The sequence below is a fragment of the Bombina bombina genome, chromosome 3 (assembly GCF_027579735.1).
Source record: "Bombina bombina isolate aBomBom1 chromosome 3, aBomBom1.pri, whole genome shotgun sequence".
NCBI lineage: Eukaryota > Metazoa > Chordata > Amphibia > Anura > Bombinatoridae > Bombina > Bombina bombina.
This window is the reverse complement of record NC_069501.1, coordinates 894,085,390-894,105,682: the sequence shown is the minus strand read 5'-3', so window position 1 is coordinate 894,105,682 and position 20,293 is coordinate 894,085,390. Positions and strand designations below refer to the sequence as shown.

Genomic DNA, 20,293 nt, shown 5'->3' with positions numbered 1-20,293 from the left:
ATAAAATGATTAGCATATTGAAGCAAGCGAACAATGCTAGACAAATCAGAATCCAATTCTTGTTGCGCTAAATTCTCCAACCAAAAAGTTGATGCAGCTGCAACATCAGCCAAAGAAATTGCAGGCCTGAGATGACCTGAATATAAATAGGCTTTCCTTAGATAAGATTCAAGTTTCCTTTCTAAAGGATCTTTAAAAGAAGTACTATCTTCCATAGGAATAGTAGTACGTTTAGCAAGAGTAGAGATAGCCCCATCAACTTGGGGATTTTTCCCCAAAACTCAAATGAAACTGCTGGCAAAGGATACAATTTTTTAAACCTTGAAGGAATAAAAGAAGTACCAGGCCTATTCCATTCCTTAGAAATCATATCGGAAATAGCATCAGGAACTGGAAAAACCTCTGGAGTAACCACAGGAGGTTTATAAACAGAATTTAAACGTTTACTAGTTTTAATATCAAGAGGACTAGTTTCCTCAATATCCAAATGTAATCAACACTTCTTTTTTTTAAATGCTTTATTGAAAAACGTATAAACAATACAAACATGAGAATTTGCAAAATGGTACATATGCGTCAGTTTTTTGTTTTGTTTTGGTAGTTCTATAATTACAAGGGAACAACAAAGAAAGTTTAATTGACATACGGAGAGAAAAGTAATTCCCTTTTTTTTTTTTTTTTCTATAATAAATAAGATACCCTTTATGGGTCAACAACGGTGAGAATAGTTATTGGTTAAATAAAAGAAAAGTGTCTAATTAGGTATTTAACTGTATAATGTATAGTCTGATTACAAGGTTCCTGCAGTTAGAAAAGAGAAGAGTTGTTAGGTCGAGAAGATGGGTGGAGAGTCGGTTGGGGCTGAAAGGTCTATTGTCGATTACAGGCAATGGAGTGTACAGGTAGGTATGTAGAGAAAAGGTATTGTAGGGTTCCTTATGTTGTGTGTGGGGGTTGTGTGTGGTTGAGGTATTCTTCCCATAGGAAGCAAATGGAGTGGTAGTCGTCTGTCTGTTTATTACGGTTGTAGTGGTGTTTTTCTAGTTTGAGTGACTGAGAGGTCGCTTCTTTCCAAACTGAAACTGATGGGAGGCTATGGTTTTTCCAGTGTTTTGGTATCAACCGTTTTGCTGAGTTTGTCATAATAGTTAGTAATGCCAGTCTTAGTTTACATTTTATTTTAGTGAACTTGTTAAAAAGGAAAAGCCAGATGTTTAGTTCAAGATTTGTTGATAAAAAAATGTCAAATTCTGCTTTGATTGATTCCCAGTACGCTTGGGCGACAGGGCATGTCCACCATATGTGCGTTGGGGTGCCTATGTCGTTGCAGCCCCTCCAACAGTTTGGTGAGAGCTCGGGGAGAATGGCGTGTAGTCGGTATGGGGTATAATACCATCTGTACAGAAGTTTGACGTTCATCTCCATTATATAAATGGAGGATGAAGATTTTGTCATATAGTAAACGATCTTCAGCCAGTCTTTATGGGTTTGAGTGGAGCCGATCTCTTTTTCCCATTTTTGTATGTAAGAAGGGAGGGAGAGATGATACTTTTGCATGAGTAGTCCATGTGTGAATGAAAGGAAGCCTCTGCTCAATGTTTCGTTAATGCAGCTGCTTTCAAAGCTGGTTAAAGGGCGTGTGAGTTGGGTTCTCTTGGGATGTTTAGTAATGAAGTCTGAAAGCTGTCGGTGTTGGAACCAGTTTAATTGTGTGGTCCCTAGGGTTGATATGATTTCGGGTAGAGTCTTGGGTTTCCCGTTTATGAGTATTGCGTGGCAAGGGAAACACCTGGATATATGGGGGGTTTGAGTTGCTTGTGGGAGAAGTTTAACAGGGAGGTCAGGATTGTCGCAGAGGGGAGTTAGTGGAGAGGGTATTGTTGATATGTGGTTATGGCGTTTAATGTGCAAGTCCCACATCTTGAATGTCTCTTTGGTTATAGTTGGGAGGTGTATTGGTAGGTTTCGTTTATTGAGTGGTAGCCAGCATTTGCTGCTCAGGTGGGTGGTGGAGGATAGTAAGTGCTCAAGGAGCACCCATTCTTTATGTGTCGAGTGTCTACTCCAGTGGATAATTCGGGAGTAGAAGGAGGCTAGCCTGTATTGGATTAAGTTTGGGATCCCTAGGCCGCCTAGCTCTTTGGGGCGGTATAATGTGGCAGTGGCTATTCGAGGTCTTTTATGTTGCCAGATTTAGGAGATAATATATTTTTGAAGTTTATGAATTAGGGGATTTGGGGTGGGTATTGGTAGGGTTTGAAAGAGGTATAATAACTTGGGAAGGAGGGTCATTTTCACTGAATTAATCCTGCCCAGCCAAGAGATAGGCTTGTTGCTACAAGATCTAAGTAAAGCATTTGTTGTGTTAAAAATAGCTTTGAAATTTAAGTCGTGTATGACCTGTAAGTGCGGGGATATGTGGACACCTAGATACTTGATGGATTGGCGTTGAAGGCGAAAGTGGGCTAATGATTGTATTGCATCTAGGTCAGCCTCGCGTAGCCCTATGGGCAGTAATTCTGATTTTGTAATATTGATTTTAAAGTTAGAGAAGGCGCCATAAGTGTGAAGGGTTTGCATAAGGGATGGAAGTGACAATTCAGGTTGTGTGATGGTAAGAAAGAGATCGTCAGCATACAGAGTGACTTTGTATTCTTGTTGGGCTATTTTGATTCCATGTACAGCCTCATTGTGCCTGATGTAGGAGGCAAGGACTTCCATGGCGAGGACAAACAAAATAGGGGAAAGAGGGCATCCCTGTCGTGTGCCGTTTGTGATGTCGAATGGTTGGGAGAGTGTATCATTTAGTTTGATTTTTGCCTGGGGGTGGTTGTAGAGGGAGAATATTTTTCCTATGAACGATTGTTCGAAGCCAAATTGTTTTAGTGTCGTCCGTAAAAAAAGCCAATCCAGCCTATCAAAGGCTTTCTCTGCATCCATGGAAATGAATGCGGAGGGTATGCCGTTAGTGGCAGCGTATTCCATTAGAAGAAGGATTTTGGTGGTGTTGTCTTTGGTTTCTCTAAGGGGGGTGAATCCAGCTTGGTTAATGTGTACGGTTGGCGGCAGTATATTATTGATACGGGTGGCAAGTATCTTGGCGTATAACTTGATATCTGTGTTTAAAAGGGATATTGGGCGGAAATTGGCAGGTGTGGTGGGGGGTTTGCCTGGTTTCGGTAATACAGCAACTTGTGCTTCTAGCATTGATTGGGGGAAAGGGTTGGTTTCTGATACCTCGTTAAAAAGTTGAGTGAGATGGGGTAGGAGTAGGGAGGAGAAAGTGAGATAATATTTCCCTGTGAAGCCGTCTGGGCCGGGGCTCTTCCCGTTGTCAAGTGATTTAATAGCCACAAGCATTTCGGACTGGGAAATAGGGCTGTTAAGATGTCGAGTTTGCTCAGGTGTTATTTATCAACACTTCTTTTAACAAAGAACAAATATACTCCATTTTAAATAAATAAGTATATTTGTCAGTGTCAATATCTGAGGTAAGATCTTCTGAATCAGATAGATCCTCATCAGAGGAGGATATTTCAGTATGTTGTTGGTCATTTGAAATTTCATCAACTTTATGAGAAGTTTTAAAAGACCTTTTACGTTTATTAGAAGGCGGGATGGCAGACAAAGCCTTCTGAATAGAATCCGCAATAAATTCTTTTAAATTTACAGGTATATCTTGTACATTAGATGTTGAAGGAACAGCAACAGGCAATGTAGTATTACTGATGGACACATTATCTGCATGTAAAAGTTTATCATGCCAACTATTACAAACCACAGCTGGAGATATAATCTCCACAAGTTTACAACAAATGCACTTAGCTTTGGTAGAACTGTTATCAGGCAGCAGGGTTCCAACAGAGATTTCTGAGACAGGATCAGATTGAGACATCTTGCAACATGTAAGAGAAAAAACAACATATAAAGCAAAATTATCAATTTCTTTATATGGCAGATTCAGGAATAGGGAAAAAATGCAAACAGAATAGCCCTCTGACATAGAAAAAAGGCAAGAGGCATATAGGAATGGGGTTTTAAATAATTAAATTATTTGGCGCCAAGTATGACGCACAACGTGACTAAACATTTTTTGGCGCTAACATCCGGAAATGACACACTCTCGTCATTAACGACGCAACCTTGTGCAAGGAACTCGGCGTCAACTAAGACACCGGAAATGACGAATTTGCGTTATCAGACGTACATTCACACCAAAAAAGAATGACGCAATAAACTTTGGCATTTTGCGTCCTCATGGGCCAAATTTTTCCCGCGAAACTGAAAGAAAAAAGCAGTCAATTTGAAAAAAGACTAAACCCCAGGTAAGAAAAATATTTCCTAAATATGTTTTTCCCCAAATATGAAACTGACAGTCTGCAAAAGGAAATACATAAACCTGACTCATGGCAAATACATATATTTAGAACTTTATATTAATGCATAAAGTGCCAAACCATAGCTGAGAGTGTCTTAAGTAATAAAAACATACTTGCCAAAAGACACCGATCCATATATAGCAGATAGCCAAACCAGTACTGAAACGGTTATCAGTAGAGGTAATGGAATATGAGAGTATATCGTCGATCTGAAAAGGGAGGTAGGAGATGAATCTCTACGACCGATAACAGAGAACCTATGAAATAGATCTCCCATGAGGAAAACCATTGCATTCAATAGGTGATACTCCCTTCACATCCCTCTGGCATTCACTGTACTCTGAGAGGAACCGGGCTTCAAAATGCTGAGAAGCGCATATCAACGTAGAAATCTTAGCACAAACTAACTTCACCACCTCCATAGGAGGCAAAGTTTGTTAAACTGAATTGTGGGTGTGGTGAGGATTGTATTTATAGGCATTTTGAGGTTTGGGAAACTTTGCCCCTCCTGGTAGGATTGTATATCCCATACGTCACTAGCTCATGGACTCTTGCCAATTACATGAAAGAAAAACATCACTACACCTCAGCTGCCGATCGTATGCTGAAAATGATGGTAACAAAGAAGACGCGACTCTACTAGCTGACCAAGTCAGGGACTAAAGCAGAGAAGCGGGTCACGTGACCCTCCAAAGAGAAACTGCACCACAATACAAGCGCGCGCTTCTAACACACTCTACAGATATTGCAGGGTCCTTCCCACCACAACATCACTAATGGCGGAAGACCGTTATCCCCATTCTAGAGAGCATAGCAAAATTCTTGCTTGTAGTGAAAGAAATCCAATTTTCTTCAGACACCAAAACTTCATTGACAGAGGCAAAGAGAATGACTGGGGATTGTGGGTAGGGGAGTGACACTTAACAGCTTTGCTGTGGTGCTCTTTGCCTCCTCCTGCTGGCCAGGAGTGATATTCCCACTAGTAATTGATGACGTCATGGACTTTCCATATCTTAGGAAAGAAATACTGGGTCTAAAAAGCCATTAAATCCCTTCTACGCAAAATAAAATTAGATACATGTTAAATGTTTAGCAAAACTGACCATTCGCAGAGTTTACAAAATTAATAGCGGACGTTAGCACAGCTGGGAAATTTGAATTGTCGTGCTGCCAAATAAAACATTTTTCTCCACCTCAAAATAAATATAGTAGTGAAGAGCGCTAAACTGAGTCGGACGTACGTCTTGGTACAGCGGAAGGAGAAATAAAAAGCCACCAAAAATATTTAAAAAATTATAAATAAATTCAGCCTTCAAACAATATCAAATGCTTCAAAAGTATTCTTTTGAGCAATGCAGAAAAAAAATGCTGTAAAATAAAATTATGCATACTTAGACTTTCAAATAAAAGTATTTTACTAAGCGGATTCAAAAGCTCAAAATACAATGTCTGCCAAATACTGCTAGACTGTATTGCCCTTTACCCTCCAAGTCTAGAGAGTGTAAAGTAGTAATGTCTTTATCTGACTGTGTCCCCTGGCTATGATGTACCAACAAATAGTACCTACTAATAGCCTGTGAGCTATGTGAGTGCAACACAAATGTTGCTTACCTGAAATGCACCCACTCTACCATGTTTATCCACAGCTGCAGAAATAGACTGCTTCCAGTAGAGAGTCATCAAAGCAAAGGATCTATGTAACAAGTATATTGATGACCCAACATGAGGAGGCTAAGGGACAGGTCCCTGCCACACCTGTGGAAGGCTTGTGACTAATTGCTCACTGGGAGTGATTGTGTCACTGCCCCATACTCCAATCTCCTGTATGTCCAGTAGAAACTCTCTGAGGGGAATATGGGCCTCAAATCAGTCTAAGGATTCTGGAGCACCTCAATTCTTTACCTTCCTCCTGTAGAGGCAAAGATAAGAATAGCAGAAAATCAGGGGAATTAAGTTGGGAATCTGCCTCCAAGTGGTCGTTGAATTCTCATAAGTAATGTCTTATGGACTCTCACCCCTTTTATGAAATAAAAATGTATACAATAAAGGGTAACAATAAAGAAGTTCTGGAATTTATGGATACTCACCACACCCAATATCCAGCAGCTATTTAACTGTGTGTCAGCAAGTTGGCAACCAGTCAACTGAAGAGAAGGAGAGTGAAAGTGCACTATTTTCACACCAAAAGGTAACCTTTGAGGTCTCTAGGGTAGTAAAAATGTTATGCCGGAATTAGTAAAATTCCTTTTAATCTTTTAAGAGTTTGCTGCAGAAGGGAACCAGAGCTCCAGCGTGCACTAAAGCCGACCACAGTAAATTTAACAAGAGTGGCTAAAACTGTATAGTGTTAAATGGTGTATGATTCTATGTCCCAGGGCTATATAAACATGTACGTGGCCATACTAATAGCCCAAAGGCTTTGAAGGTGCATGGTGTAATGAATATATCATAATGGTTTGTTCCAGTTGTTGCTGTTTATATTTGTTGCAGTTCATATATTCTAACACTAGGGACAAGTTTTAGGCATAACAGTGAAATGGGTGTGTTATCTTCAGTTAATAAAAAGTTCTTGAAGTTGAACAATGGTGTCTTAATGAGTTCTGTGCATTCTATAACAGGAGATCTTTACATGGTGTCAGAAGTAAACAGATTTATTTAAGTTTGATTGTCATGGCTGCAAGCAGACAGCAAGTGCCTCCTATGGACTTTGATAAAGGCAATGTATGTGAGCACTGGACAAGATGGAGAGAGCTCATGGAATTATTATTTGCTGGCCCTGATGCTGACAAGTGGACACAGGAGCAGAAGGCTGCACAGTTTCTCATTTGCATTGGAGAGAAAGGCAGAGATATTTGCAGATCATGGAGTGCAAGTGGAGCTATATCTGCTGAAGGTAAAAAGGATGCCAATGTGTTATTTGAGAAGTTTGAGGCATACTGTAATCCTAAGAAAAACATAACTGTACAGAGAAAAGTGTTTTATGAAAGACATCAGGGTAAAACAGAATCTATAGATGAGTGGGTCACACAGCTACATCTCATAGCTAAAGACTGTGCCTTTCAGGGCTGTGATGATATGATAAAAGATAGAATTGTGATGGGATCAAATTCTAGAGAAGGACAGGAAAAATTACTGCTAGAAGAAGATCTAACCATAAACTCTGCAGTAAAAATAGCTAGAGCATATGAAACATCCAGAGCTCACATGCAGTTAATTCATAGTGACACAGAAGTCTTACACATGGTGCAAAGGAAAAGTGAAAGTAATCTGATTCATAGCAGAAAAGCAAATAACCTGCAGGATTGTGCAGAGCAAACTCTTTACAGAAGCTGTACTAAATGTGCTACAAAACACACTAAGAATACACAGTGTCCAGCACAGGGAAAAATATGCTACAAATGTCAGAAAAACCATTTTGCCAGGGCGTGCAGAAACAACAATATAAATTATAGGAAGTCAGTGAATCAGGTGGAGCAAGATGAAAATGAAACTGATAGTGACATTGATCAAAGTATAATATTTCTAGCTATGGTGGATAAAACAAATGTAGAACAAGATGAAGTATATAAATACAATGACTACGGCACGGGTAGCCGAAACGCGTCAGCAGCATTAGTGACCACCATCCTGTAATTGTGCACTCTGCTGGAGTGTGTTCGTTTCTGTTCTAATTGGAGTTGCTGTTTTAACATACCAATTAAATTCAAGATTGATACAGGTACACAAGTAAATTGCATTCCTGCTAGCACATATTATGACACACTGGCAAACATATGTGAGCTTGAAAAGTCTGGTCTGTCAAAACTTGTTGGTTATGGAGGACACCGGCTACATGTACTGGGAAATTGCTCATATCAATGCATGTTACAAAACAAAACACTTAATTTGGAATTGTATGTTATTGACACCCCAGCAAAGCCTGTTTTAGGGTTAAGTGCCTGCAAACAGCTAAATCTTATAAAAAAATAGTCATGACTGTTGATCAGTATAACAAAGGTTTGTCTAAGCAACAAGTTGAGAAACTATTTTCAGATGTGTTTCAAGGGCTAGGTTGTTTCCCTGGTGAATGCAGCATTAAACTAAAACCAGATGCACATCCAGTAATTCATTCACCAAGAAGGATTCCAATTGCCATAAAAGACAAACTCAAAGAGGAACTGGATCGCATGGTAAATTTAGGAGTGCTGAAAAAAGTAGATGAGCCCACTGAGTGGGTGAGTTCAATGGTTGCAGTAGAAAAGAAAAACTCAGGTGCTTTAAGAATATGCATTGATCCAAGAGATTTAAACAGAGAAATCATGCGAGAAAACTACAGTTTACCAACTCTAGATGACATCACACACAAGTTAGCACATGCAACATTTTTCAGTGTATTAGATGCTCAGTCAGGATATTGGCAGCTCAAATTAGATAAACAGAGCAGCAGGCTCACCACTTTTAATTCACCATTTGGAAGATGGCGCTTTACTAGAGTTCCCTTTGGTATTGCCTCAGCACAAGAAATATTTCAGAAAAAAGCACATGAAACCATTGAAGGCCTTCATGGTGTAGATGTAATCATAGATCTACTGGTATATGGATTTACACGGAAAGAACATGATCAAAATCTGTGTGCCCTATTGGAACGGTGTCGAGAGAGAAACATGAAGTTAAACCTAGGTAAAATGCAAATCGGTGTTACCCAAGTTAAATATTTTGGTCATATTCTGTCACAAGATGGGCTAAAAGCAGACCCAGAGAAAATAGCAGCAATACAAATTCTGGATCCTCCTACCTCTAAGAAGGAATTAGAAATCATTCTGGGTATGTTTAATTATCTGTCAAGGTTTGTTCCTGGACTAGCAGAAGCCACAGCTCCACTAAGAGAACTACTCCAAAAGGATGCACTATGGAGCTGGAATGACTCAATAAATAATGTTTTTGAAGATGTCAAAGGTCTTATTGTGCGTTCATCGGAAACTGGATTACAATATTTTGACCCCAAGAAGGAGGTAACAGTACAGGTTGATGCCTCTCAGTTTGGTTTAGGAGCAGTCCTAATGCAGTAAGGCAGGCCTGTTGCATATGCTTCCAGATCAATGACTCCTACGCAACGCAACTATGCCCAAATAGAAAAAGAAATGTTGGCCATTGTAATTGGTTGTGAAAAGTTTCATCAATACATCTATGGGCAGAAAGTCACAGTTGAGACTGATCATAAACCACTTATGAGCATCATGGAAAAACTACTTGTGTCCGCTCCACCAAGGCTGCAAAGAATGATCCTAAGAATACAAAAATATGATATGCATGTAGTATATGTACCTGGCAATAGAATTCCAGTAGCTGATATACTTTCAAGGACATTTAAGCCTGGACAAGATGAAAGAGTAAAGGGACTTGGAAGAGCATGTGCACTCTGTACTTTCACAATTACCTGCTACTGATGAGAAACTTAAAGAAATACAGCTAGCAACAGAAAGGGATGCAACTATGGCCAATTTGATTACAATAATAAGGCAAGGATGGCCAAACTCAAAAGCCAAAGTGAATGTTTACTTAAAACCTTACTGGAATGTAAGAAAAGAACTGTCAATAATTGATGGGATTGTTTTTAAAGGGGAGAGAATTGTGGTTCCCTTGGAGCTCAGGAAAGAAATAATAAGAAAACTGCATTTTGGAATAGCCTTGTGTAAAAGACGTGCTAGGGATCTCTTATATTGGCCTGGAATGAACTCACAGATTGAAGACATGGTCAATAATTGTGCAACATGTCAAGAAAATCAAAGAGCAAACCAAAAGGAGCCAATGGTAACAAGAGTACAGCCAGAGAGAGCTTGGCAAAGAATTGCATCAGACCTATTTACATGGAACCATAACAACTATCTTATAATGGTAGACTACTACAGTCGTTACTTTGAAATAGTTCAACTAAGAGACACTAAGTCTAGTGCAGTGATAAATGTCATTAAATCTGTCTTGGCAAGACATGGCATATGTGATGAGTTAATATCAGATAATGGTCCTCAGTACTCCTCAATGGAATTCGCAAACTTTGCAAAAGAATGGGGTTTCAAACACACACTGTCCAGCCCACATTACCCACAGTCAAATGGCTTAGCTGAAAAATATGTACAAATTGCAAAGAACATTTTGGAAAAAGCAGCCCAAACTAATCAAGATCCATACCTGTGTATTCTAAACTACCCCAATAGATGGAATTGCATCACCTTCACAATAACTAATGAGTAGACGTTTGAAATCAGTTTTGCCTTCAACACCTACACAACTTGGCTCCAAAGTACAGAATCCTGAAATGGTTAAACAGCGAGTGAATCATTAAAAAACAGGCAGAAACAGTACTATGATCGTGGGTCTAAATTTCTAAAACCTTGTGAGCTTGGTGATAGGGTAAGGATGCAAAATTTAGAAGGAAGGTGGAAACCTGCAGTGGTAACCAAAGTAACAAGTGCACCACGCTCATACACTGTGCGCACCGAGAATGACAAAGATTACCGGCGCAACAGAGTACATCTGCGTCATAACAGAGGTTCAAATACAGGAGTTACAAATATTCCAGATGCAGTGCTTCATGTACCACCAAGGATGTCACATAGTGATATAAATGAGACTCTAAGCTCAACTGATGCTTCACATGTGGACCTACAGGAGGGAGAATTACTGAGTACAACACCAACCGCACAACTCTCTGATCACAGCTCAAATGGGATTCTTCCTAGCACAACAGAAACAGCACAAGTTGAGCCACCCAGTAGATTCTCAAGATATGGACGGAGAATCAAGCCAAAGTATTGGGAACATTATGAAACTACATAATTGTGTGCTTTGTTTTTTTGTTTGTTTTTGTGCTTGTTTTTGTTTTTTTTAATGTATATTCCTTTATATCTAATATATATTGTTTTATTTTATTTTTATTTTTAAGAAGGGAGATGTAATGAATATATCATAATGGTTTGTTCCAGTTGTTGCTATTTATATTTGTTGCAGTTCATATATTCTAACACTAGGGACAAGCATTAGGTATAACAGTGAAATGGGTGTGTTATCTTCAGTTAATAAAAAGTTCTTGAAGTTGAACAATGGTGCCTTAATGAGTTCTGTGCATTCTATAACAGGAGATCTTTACACATGGTACTTACCTGTCAGCACCATTATCTATCATGCTAACCTTAGCTACAAAAGACTGCTTTGAGTAGATAGTCTATCCGAGGCAGTGCAAGCACAAAGGATCTGTAAGGTTATAACAAAGAGCGGCACACTTTAGACCAAGAGATTGGCAGGCAAGCCCACGTTTCACCTGGGAGGCTGGTGGAATCTCCGCAATGGGAGAAGATTTTCACTGCTTCCTTCTGCCTTTCAACTCATGTTTAGGTTTTTTTGAGGAGCAAATGGGTATCAAATCAGAGAACCATGTCAAACTACGTGAAGATCAGCTCTATAATTTTCACTATCACTCCTTGCTGGAGGCAATAAAAATAAAAAAATGAATAGGGGATTAAAACCTCTGTTATGCTGGGTGTTTTGCCCCCTCCTAATGGGCTGGACTTAATACCCACATGTGATGGCTCTTGGACTCTCGCCATTTATTGGAAGAAAATCTATCAATATTTTTATAAACATGTTATTTTTTAAAAAAAAGCATATTACTATTTTATTAAAATACACCAATTAAAAACATAACATTTTAATGAGCGGTACTTTTACAAAAATATCTAAAGGATTATTGATTACATTTCTTACAGTTAATTTAACAGTACTGTCTGAATGTTTTTAAAGATTATGAATAAAGCAGAGATTAATGAGTGTTTCCAATGAGTTTGTTTGGCATGCATGCCAAGAGTCCTCATCATGTACAAACATCAACAGCATTGTGATATTGGAATACACAGGCAATATCACAGTAGACTGAATACAATAAAAAGCAATACAAAGTTTCACCTTAAAATGTTGAAAAAAACGTTACAAAGCAAATAGGCCTAAAACTACTTTATACGTCATGTTTTAGAATACATGGTTCTAAGGGATGTACAACAATAGAAAAAAAAAAAAAGCATTTGCGATATTGATGTCAGTATGGAAGGCAATTTTATAAAGTTTAATGCTGCCCCAAAGCCCAGATCACCAAGAGAATGCATTTTGCTTTCTCCTTTTGTAAGTTCTTACCATTTCAAGAAGGCGGATACTGAAATTTTATAGAAGTCTGTATATTTTATGGATAAAAATAAAACAACTTAATAGCATAATTAATGTTACATTAGTCTGAGATTAATAAATAAACAAACAGAATAGGGATTATTTACTTACATCAACAGGAGCCAGCAGACTCTTGCCAAGATGTTGGTTAAATGAGAGGCACCAAGCTTCATTGTAACCATTCATGTTAGGGACATACTTCTTTATTGTTTCATCATTCAGTCTTAGCCATACACCATCATCATTATGGATCTAGATGGGAAACAAGCAACAATAACGAGCCATGCTCTCCTGTAACACCTTCACTGCCAGAAGGAACTACTTCAGAAAGGTGTGAAGCAAGGGTTTGGAATTTACATATCATGCAACTAAACAGTAAAGCAGTGTAGATATAGTAGTGTAGGTGATGTAGCATGAAAATAGGTGGTGATGGTTTCTAATAAAATTATATTAAAGAGAAGCAGAGAGACTAATTAAAATACAAGCAGAACTGATTATGCTCAGTTAATAATTCAATGTGTGGTAATAACTATATGGATATCTAATAAAATGTATTATTTGTAAGACAATATTGGTGTTTAAGCTACGCAAACGAGAAAAAAAAAAAAAAAAAAAAAGGATGTCACCCTCCAAATTTTGAAACGTGAAAATCAAAATGATCTAAATTATGTAATATCACTGATAGTCTCCAGAGTTTATTATATTAAAACAACTACATATCTACATATTGAGTTAAATTAACCTTAACCCCTCAAGGACAATTTTTTTTACAGTTTTCTTCTTAAAGGCAACACATACTTTTGGCATAATTATCCCTAGCACCCATATATAATTTACCTGTTTTTTTAACAGACATAATGGGCTTTCTTGTGATACCCTATATGGGTATGGAAAATAAATAGGAATTAAATACTGAAAAACTGGGAAAAAATGGGGGGGGATATTTTTTGCAGTATCCTTTAGAACCGATTCTACAAAATTAGTGAAAAGGAAAGATAAAAATAACTATAGATTCATTATTTTGTCCTGGTTTTAGGGTCTCTATGTTAAGAGTTCCAAATAATTTATAGTAAATATAGGCCAAATACAACAAAGATGAATTTATTGGTTTAATGCTTACATTTCCTACGCTTGGACTGTAAGATTAATATCAGTCACCTAAACCAGAGGTATATATTTGGAGAGACTAGACACTCTTGGGTACTTACCTAGAAACATTTTTAACCTAACCCTTTATCGCTAAGGCAGAAAATAAAATTTAATGACTAAAAGAAATAATAAACCTTTATTTAAATAAGATTTAAAAAAAAAAAATCAAAAAACACACACACATTATATATATATATATATATATATGCACACATATATATATATATGCACACATATATATATATATATATATATATATATATATATACACACACACACACACACAGTATACAACAGAAGTGAGTACACCCCTGGGCAATATCACTTAAATATCAAATTATTCAAAATTGTATCACCTCTCAATATTTGTTTTATTTCTAAGTTGACAAGTATAGTATTTCCTATTATAAACAATCAAAAACAAATACTTTAGAAAGTTTATATTGAAAATACAGGCCCCAAAGTAGAAACAATGCAACAAAAGTGAATACACCTGTGGTCACTGACACACAAGTTAGATCACTGAAAAAAAAATTGAGTACACCTATAATTTCAAATTAGCCTAATTGCATGAGCATAGTTACCAGAACAGTCTAATTTTTGGACCAATGAAAAATCGGATACAGGAAGATTGGTGACCAACTAAAAATCAGTCAAAACGCAGTTGCAGAAGTAATCAGGAGGTATAGACCGATACACAGTGCCAAAAATCAGAGCCGCAGTGGCTGTCCTCCTAAAATGACCCCACAGGCAGTGCGTTACTTGCAAAATCTAGCTCTGAAAAACAGGCAACAGGCAAGTGCTTCAGATTTGGCTCAGGGATTATCAATAGAAAATGGAGATTCTGTGATAGCTCAGACAGTGCTAAGGACATTGCATAATGTCAACTTCTATGGACAGCATCCAAGGAAAAAGCCCTTGCTTGCTCTTCAGCACAAAACTGCAAGATTAAACTTTTCTAAACATGAAAAGCCTGGATGAATACTGGGAGCACATTATTTGGTAAGATGGCCAAGAAACAATTTTTCGGCTTAGATGGGGTGCAGCATGTTTGGTGTGAGCCTGGTCAGGATTATTACAGTGAATGCATAGTCCCAACAGTAAATCATGGAGGTGGGAGTGTGACGATATGGGGCTGCATGACTGCAGAAGATGCTGGGGAGATGACATTTATAGATAGCACCATAAATACCAAATCTATGGCTGACAAGATGACTCCCAGTCCTCAGAAGTTTGGCATAGGACGAATATTCCAGCATGATAACGATTCCAAGCACACTGCCAAAACCACAAAGGAGTTTCTAAAGGAGAAACAAGTGAAAACTATGACCTGGCCAAGTATGTCATCCAACTTGAAACCAGTAGAACACCTTGGGGTATTTTAAAGAGAATGGTAGAGCAACACTACCCCTCCAGCAAAGAGCAGTTGAAAAAAATTACCTCTGAAGAAGGGCAGAACATCTCTCCAGAAATTTGTACCACACTGGTTTCCTCCATGCCAAGGAGGATTGATTCTGTCATCAAAAATGAAGATGGGCATGCAAAGTATTGAAAAAAAATAAAAGATTTTAAATTCAGTAATGAAAGGTGCACTGACATTTGTTGCATTGATTTTCTGCTTTGGGGCTGGTATTTTTAATATAGTAAATCTAAACTGTTCGTTTTTAATTTTACATAAGAGAAAATACCCTACTGTAAAACTTAGACTAATGCAGTTACTGTTAGGTTATACAATTTGATATTTAAGTGATATTGCACTGGGGTGTACTCACTTCTGTTATATATCTTTTATACATATCTATATCTCTATAAATCTCTCTCTCTCTCTCTCTATATATATATATATAATATATATATATATATATATATATATATATATATATACACACACACACACACAGATTATTAAAATAAATGTCAAACTTTTATTGACATTTAGTGCTCACAGGAGCAGAAGGGGAGGGGTCAAGACAAGCCATTGTTAAACAATGACTTGTCATTTTTTGATGTGTGATCACTGTGACTGGCTGTTAAACTGATCTTATTAACATAGGGCACCGACTGTCTCACTTTTGAGGCATCCTGTGATAGCCCTAGTCTCCAATTTAATTATACAATCACTGTGACTGGCTGTCACAGTGATTTGCATACGCAAAAGTCAAATTTTACTATTAGTGTACTGTTGCTGGATCACCTCACATGTAGGGATTCAGCAACAGCATGATATACATTGCAGCATGTATATTGTGTAATGAAGGTACCTCCCTGGCAGGCAAAGATCACTAGTCCCTGCAATTGCTAGCTTGGGGTGACCTTCAAAGTGGTATTTCTGCAATGCCTCACACGTGACACATGCAGAAATAGCATGGTCTTGAGGTTGTCTGTGAGACCCCTACTGCAAGAGCCCAGGACATAACCACCATACAGGTCATGGCTTGTCCTTAAGGGCTTAACTAAGGATGTCAAACCCAGTACGGTGTCAGTCATTAAGGGGTTAAAAGGGTTAACTTACCCCTTTAAGGATTTATAAAACACCAACGTAAGTTGACATGTATATAGATATTTACACTGCTAGTATGTGAAGTCAAATCAAGATAATGTTTAGCTAAAATATCTATGGAATTACCTCATCAACAAAAGCGATGGTCCCATTGACTTTCACTATGCCTATCTGCTCACTCTGAAGGGAGGGATGGCTACGGATACGGAGCCCTGCACTGTCCTTGGCCACAAATTTGCGAACCTATGAAGCAGATACAGACAGAAAATAGAGAAAACCTAACATAAGCGAGAAAGCACAAAAAAAGAATGGAGTGATCAACACAATGTACAGTAAAGAAAACAGGTTTGGAAAAAAGTTACAGGTTGTTGCTAGTTTCCCAAATCATTGAAAATTAAAACACAAAATTACCTAACAGTATGCAATATCAATTGCAATATGACACAAACTAAAAACCATAGAAAAAGGTTTGTTTTTCTTAGAAGCACATCATTCATTCTACCAGGAGATTTCCACAATACCAATATGTGTGCATTGTTTATAACTAATGAAATGATTAGTCTTCTTTTGTCAAGTAAATCTTCACCATAAGTCCCCTCCATTTTCAATAACTACCTCTGAGAACAATTTCATTGTGTAAAATATTCACCTTATTGGGCTGAGGCTCTGCTTTTGGTTTTACTAGCTGATTGCCAGGTGGAACCATCCCCTTTGGTGGGTCTTTTACTTTAACTTCTAAACCAGCATCTGTATTAAAATGAAAATGTAAAGATTAAAGGAGCATTAAACACCTGAATGTTCCTAAAGCACTAAAGAATAAATCGTACAATAGTTTAAAGGCACATACATATTTCTACACCTATGTTTAAACATTTTCCTAAGGCTTTGTCTGCACCATAAGGGTACTGGGATCACTGCAACATGTCTGAGAACACAATTGCAAGTGCACAATGAAAGTGCACACACATGCACACCTGTCCAAATTTGTATATGCTAGTACTGCATGCATATGAGAGAATGAGTATTGTTCCAAGTGGTGTGCTCTAAGCACGAGAAGTTAAGAGGCACACTCCTACCTAGTGCTAACATGGCAGCACCCTACAATGTAAAAACTCATACTGCTGAAAATACTTTTTAGAAGTTAAACAAATATTTTATTTACACAAAAGAGAGGAGCTCTTCTCAGTTGAGCTGCTCTTTTTTGTGTTTTTAGTCTCTTTAAGGGTAAAGTGGGCAACCAGACATGGACCCCCCATGATCACTGTGCCTAGAGGGATATAGCTGCACTTCCACTGACCAGGCCCATGTAAGTTATATTAGCCGTACCAATCCTTTGTTTAAATTAGAATTGCATACTATTTCATGGTTGGACTGTCCTTTTGGATGGGGTCAGACTGATATGCTACAGTAAAGTTCTCTTGGGTGGGGACCATGCCATAGGGTGGGCTGTTGAGCACCATCCATTCCCAGTTTTTGTGTGTTTTTGTGTTAAAAGTATTCTATATTTGCCAACACATACTTAGTACAGAATTATCTACTAAAGAAAATGTTTTCTTACATAAACAAGGGGTATTTAATGTCTCTAATATTAAAGTTGAAATGAAAAATAGTGATGACAAAACTTGAAACTATTCAAGCTATCTTCTTGCAAAAGTACCAGCAGGAAACATGGGGCACAAATAAAGTGTAAAATGTAAACAATACAAAATAAAGATGTACTTTTTACCACTTCAGCATAATCTTTTAACATGTATTCAAAGGAATAAAAAAGGTTATTTGTATAGATAGATAAAATGTTTTAATCATATTTTTAACAATTTTATTTTTCTTCTATTTGATAAAAAATTCTCAAAATGCACACTGGTTTATTACTGCATGTTATTTTTGTATATGGTGATTCATAGACATGAATCAGAAATGATCATGCTCTAATGAATTTAACAACTGCACTGTGCATGTGCACAGTTTGCTTCCAAAGGCAAAAGAACAGATAGGAGCCTACTATCAATAGGAACAGCTTCAGACTCCTCTCTAGGTGGTAGGTGCTGCACTAAATAAGCTAATAAACTATTTTCTAAAGAGTGGGAGACAAGCCTGCCTGCACTGTGCCTATTGTGTTATCTAGCTCAAAGCAATGACCACTGTGTAACAATGTTTTGAGAGGAGTTGGATTCAAGTAAACTAAAATATGATCTCCAGTCACAATTTGAGAGACCATACAGTGAGAAAAGTAAGCATCACTTTTAGAAGTAAGTAGCTGTGAGAGCTGTACACCTCCAGTGTTTTTCACTGCTGCAAGAAACTTCTAGAAATCACTTACCACCAATATAAAACAAAATTTATGCTTACCTGATAAATTTCTTTCTTTCTTGACACAATGAGTCCACGGATCATCTAATTACTATTGGGAATATCAGTCCTGCCCAGCAGGAGGCGGCAAAGAGCACCACAGCAAAGCTGCTAAATATCACCTCCCTTCTCTCCAACCCCAGTCATTCGACCGAAGTAAAGGAAAGAAAGGAAGCGACAAGGTGCAGGTGTGTCTGAAGTTTATAACATACCAACAACCTGTCTAAAGAACAGGGCGGGCCGTGGACTTGTGCCAAGAAAGAAAGAAATGTATCAGGTAAGCATAAATTTAGTTTTCTTTCTAATGACACGATGAGTCCACGGATCATCTAATTACTATTGGGAATCAATATCCAAGCTAAAGTACACAGATGATAATGGAGGGACAAGACGGGGAACCTAAACGGTGTGAAGAGAGAACCAAGTTGCAGAAGTTGCAGCCTTGCAAATCTGTTCCACAGAAGCTTCATTCTTGAATGCCCAGGAGGAGGAAACAGCCGTTGTAGAATGAGCCGTAACTCTCTCAGGAGGCTGCTGTCCAGCAGTTTCATAGGCAAACCAAATGATAGTCTTCAGCCACAAAGAAAGAGAAGTAGCCGTAGCTTTCTGTCCATTACGTTTCCCAGAGAATACCACAAACAGAGCAGAAAACTGACGAAAATCCTTTGTCGCCTGTAAATAGAATTTTAATGCACGCACCACGTCCAGATTGTGCAAAATCCGTTCCTTTTGAGAAGAAAGATTAGGACACAAGGAAGGAACAACAATCTCCTGATTAATGTTACGGTCTGAAACTACTGTAGGGAGAAACCCTATATTTAGTACGCAAAACCACCTTATCTGATTGCAAAATAAGGTAAGGAGACTCATACTGTAATGCCGAGAGCTCAGACACTCTACGAGCAGATGAAATACGAACAAGAAACAAAACTTTCGAAGATAACTTAATATCTAAGGAATGCATAGGCTCAAACGGAGCCCCTTGAAGAACCTTAAGAACAAAATTAAGACTCCAGGGAGAAGTAACTGGCTTGAACACAGGCCTGATCCTTACCAAAGCCTGACAAAACGACTGCACGTATAGGACGTCCGCCAGACGTTTATGTAACAAAATAGACAAGGCAGATATTTGACCCTTTAGGGAACTTGCCGATAAACCCTTCTCCAAACCTTCTTGGAGAAATGACAGAATTCTAGGAATCCTAACTCTACACCAAGAGTAGCCCTTGGATTCACACTAATATAGATATTTATGCCATATCTTATGGTAAATCTTTCTAGTCACAGGTTTTCGAGCCTGAATCATGGTCTCAATGACCGATTCCGAAAATCCATGCTTGGATAAAATTAAGTGTTCAATCTCCAAGCAGTCAGCTTCAGAGAAACTAGATTTGGATGAACAAGGGCCCTTGAAGTAGAAGGTCCTTCCTCAACGAAAGTCTCCAAGGTGGAAGAGATGGCATGTCCACCAGGTCTGCATACCAAATCCTGCGAGGCAACGCCGGTGCAATGACGATCACTGACGCCCTCTCCTGCTTGATTCGGGCAATGACCCGAGGTAGAAGAGCAAACGGAGGAAAATAGGTATGCGAGACTGAAATTCCAAGGTACCGCCAGAGCGTCTATCATTAAAGCCTGAGAGTCCCTTGACATCGACCTGTACCTCGGAAGCTTGGCATTCTGCCAAGATGCCATAAGATCCAATTCCAGATGACCCCATTTG

At 38.3% G+C, this 20,293-nt stretch overlaps 1 protein-coding gene across 1 annotated transcript in view; it reads right to left on the bottom strand.

The window, feature by feature from the left end:
- The window catches only part of MYCBP2 (MYC binding protein 2), a gene marked incomplete in the record, with an annotated part of 1,460,675 nt that overhangs the window by 369,761 nt on the left and 1,070,621 nt on the right, over positions 1 to 20,293 (bottom strand). Inside the window, 3 exon segments of the mRNA XM_053707907.1 lie at positions 12,684 to 12,824; positions 16,348 to 16,464; positions 16,871 to 16,968. Coding sequence (XP_053563882.1) covers positions 12,684 to 12,824; positions 16,348 to 16,464; positions 16,871 to 16,968 — 356 coding nt within the window.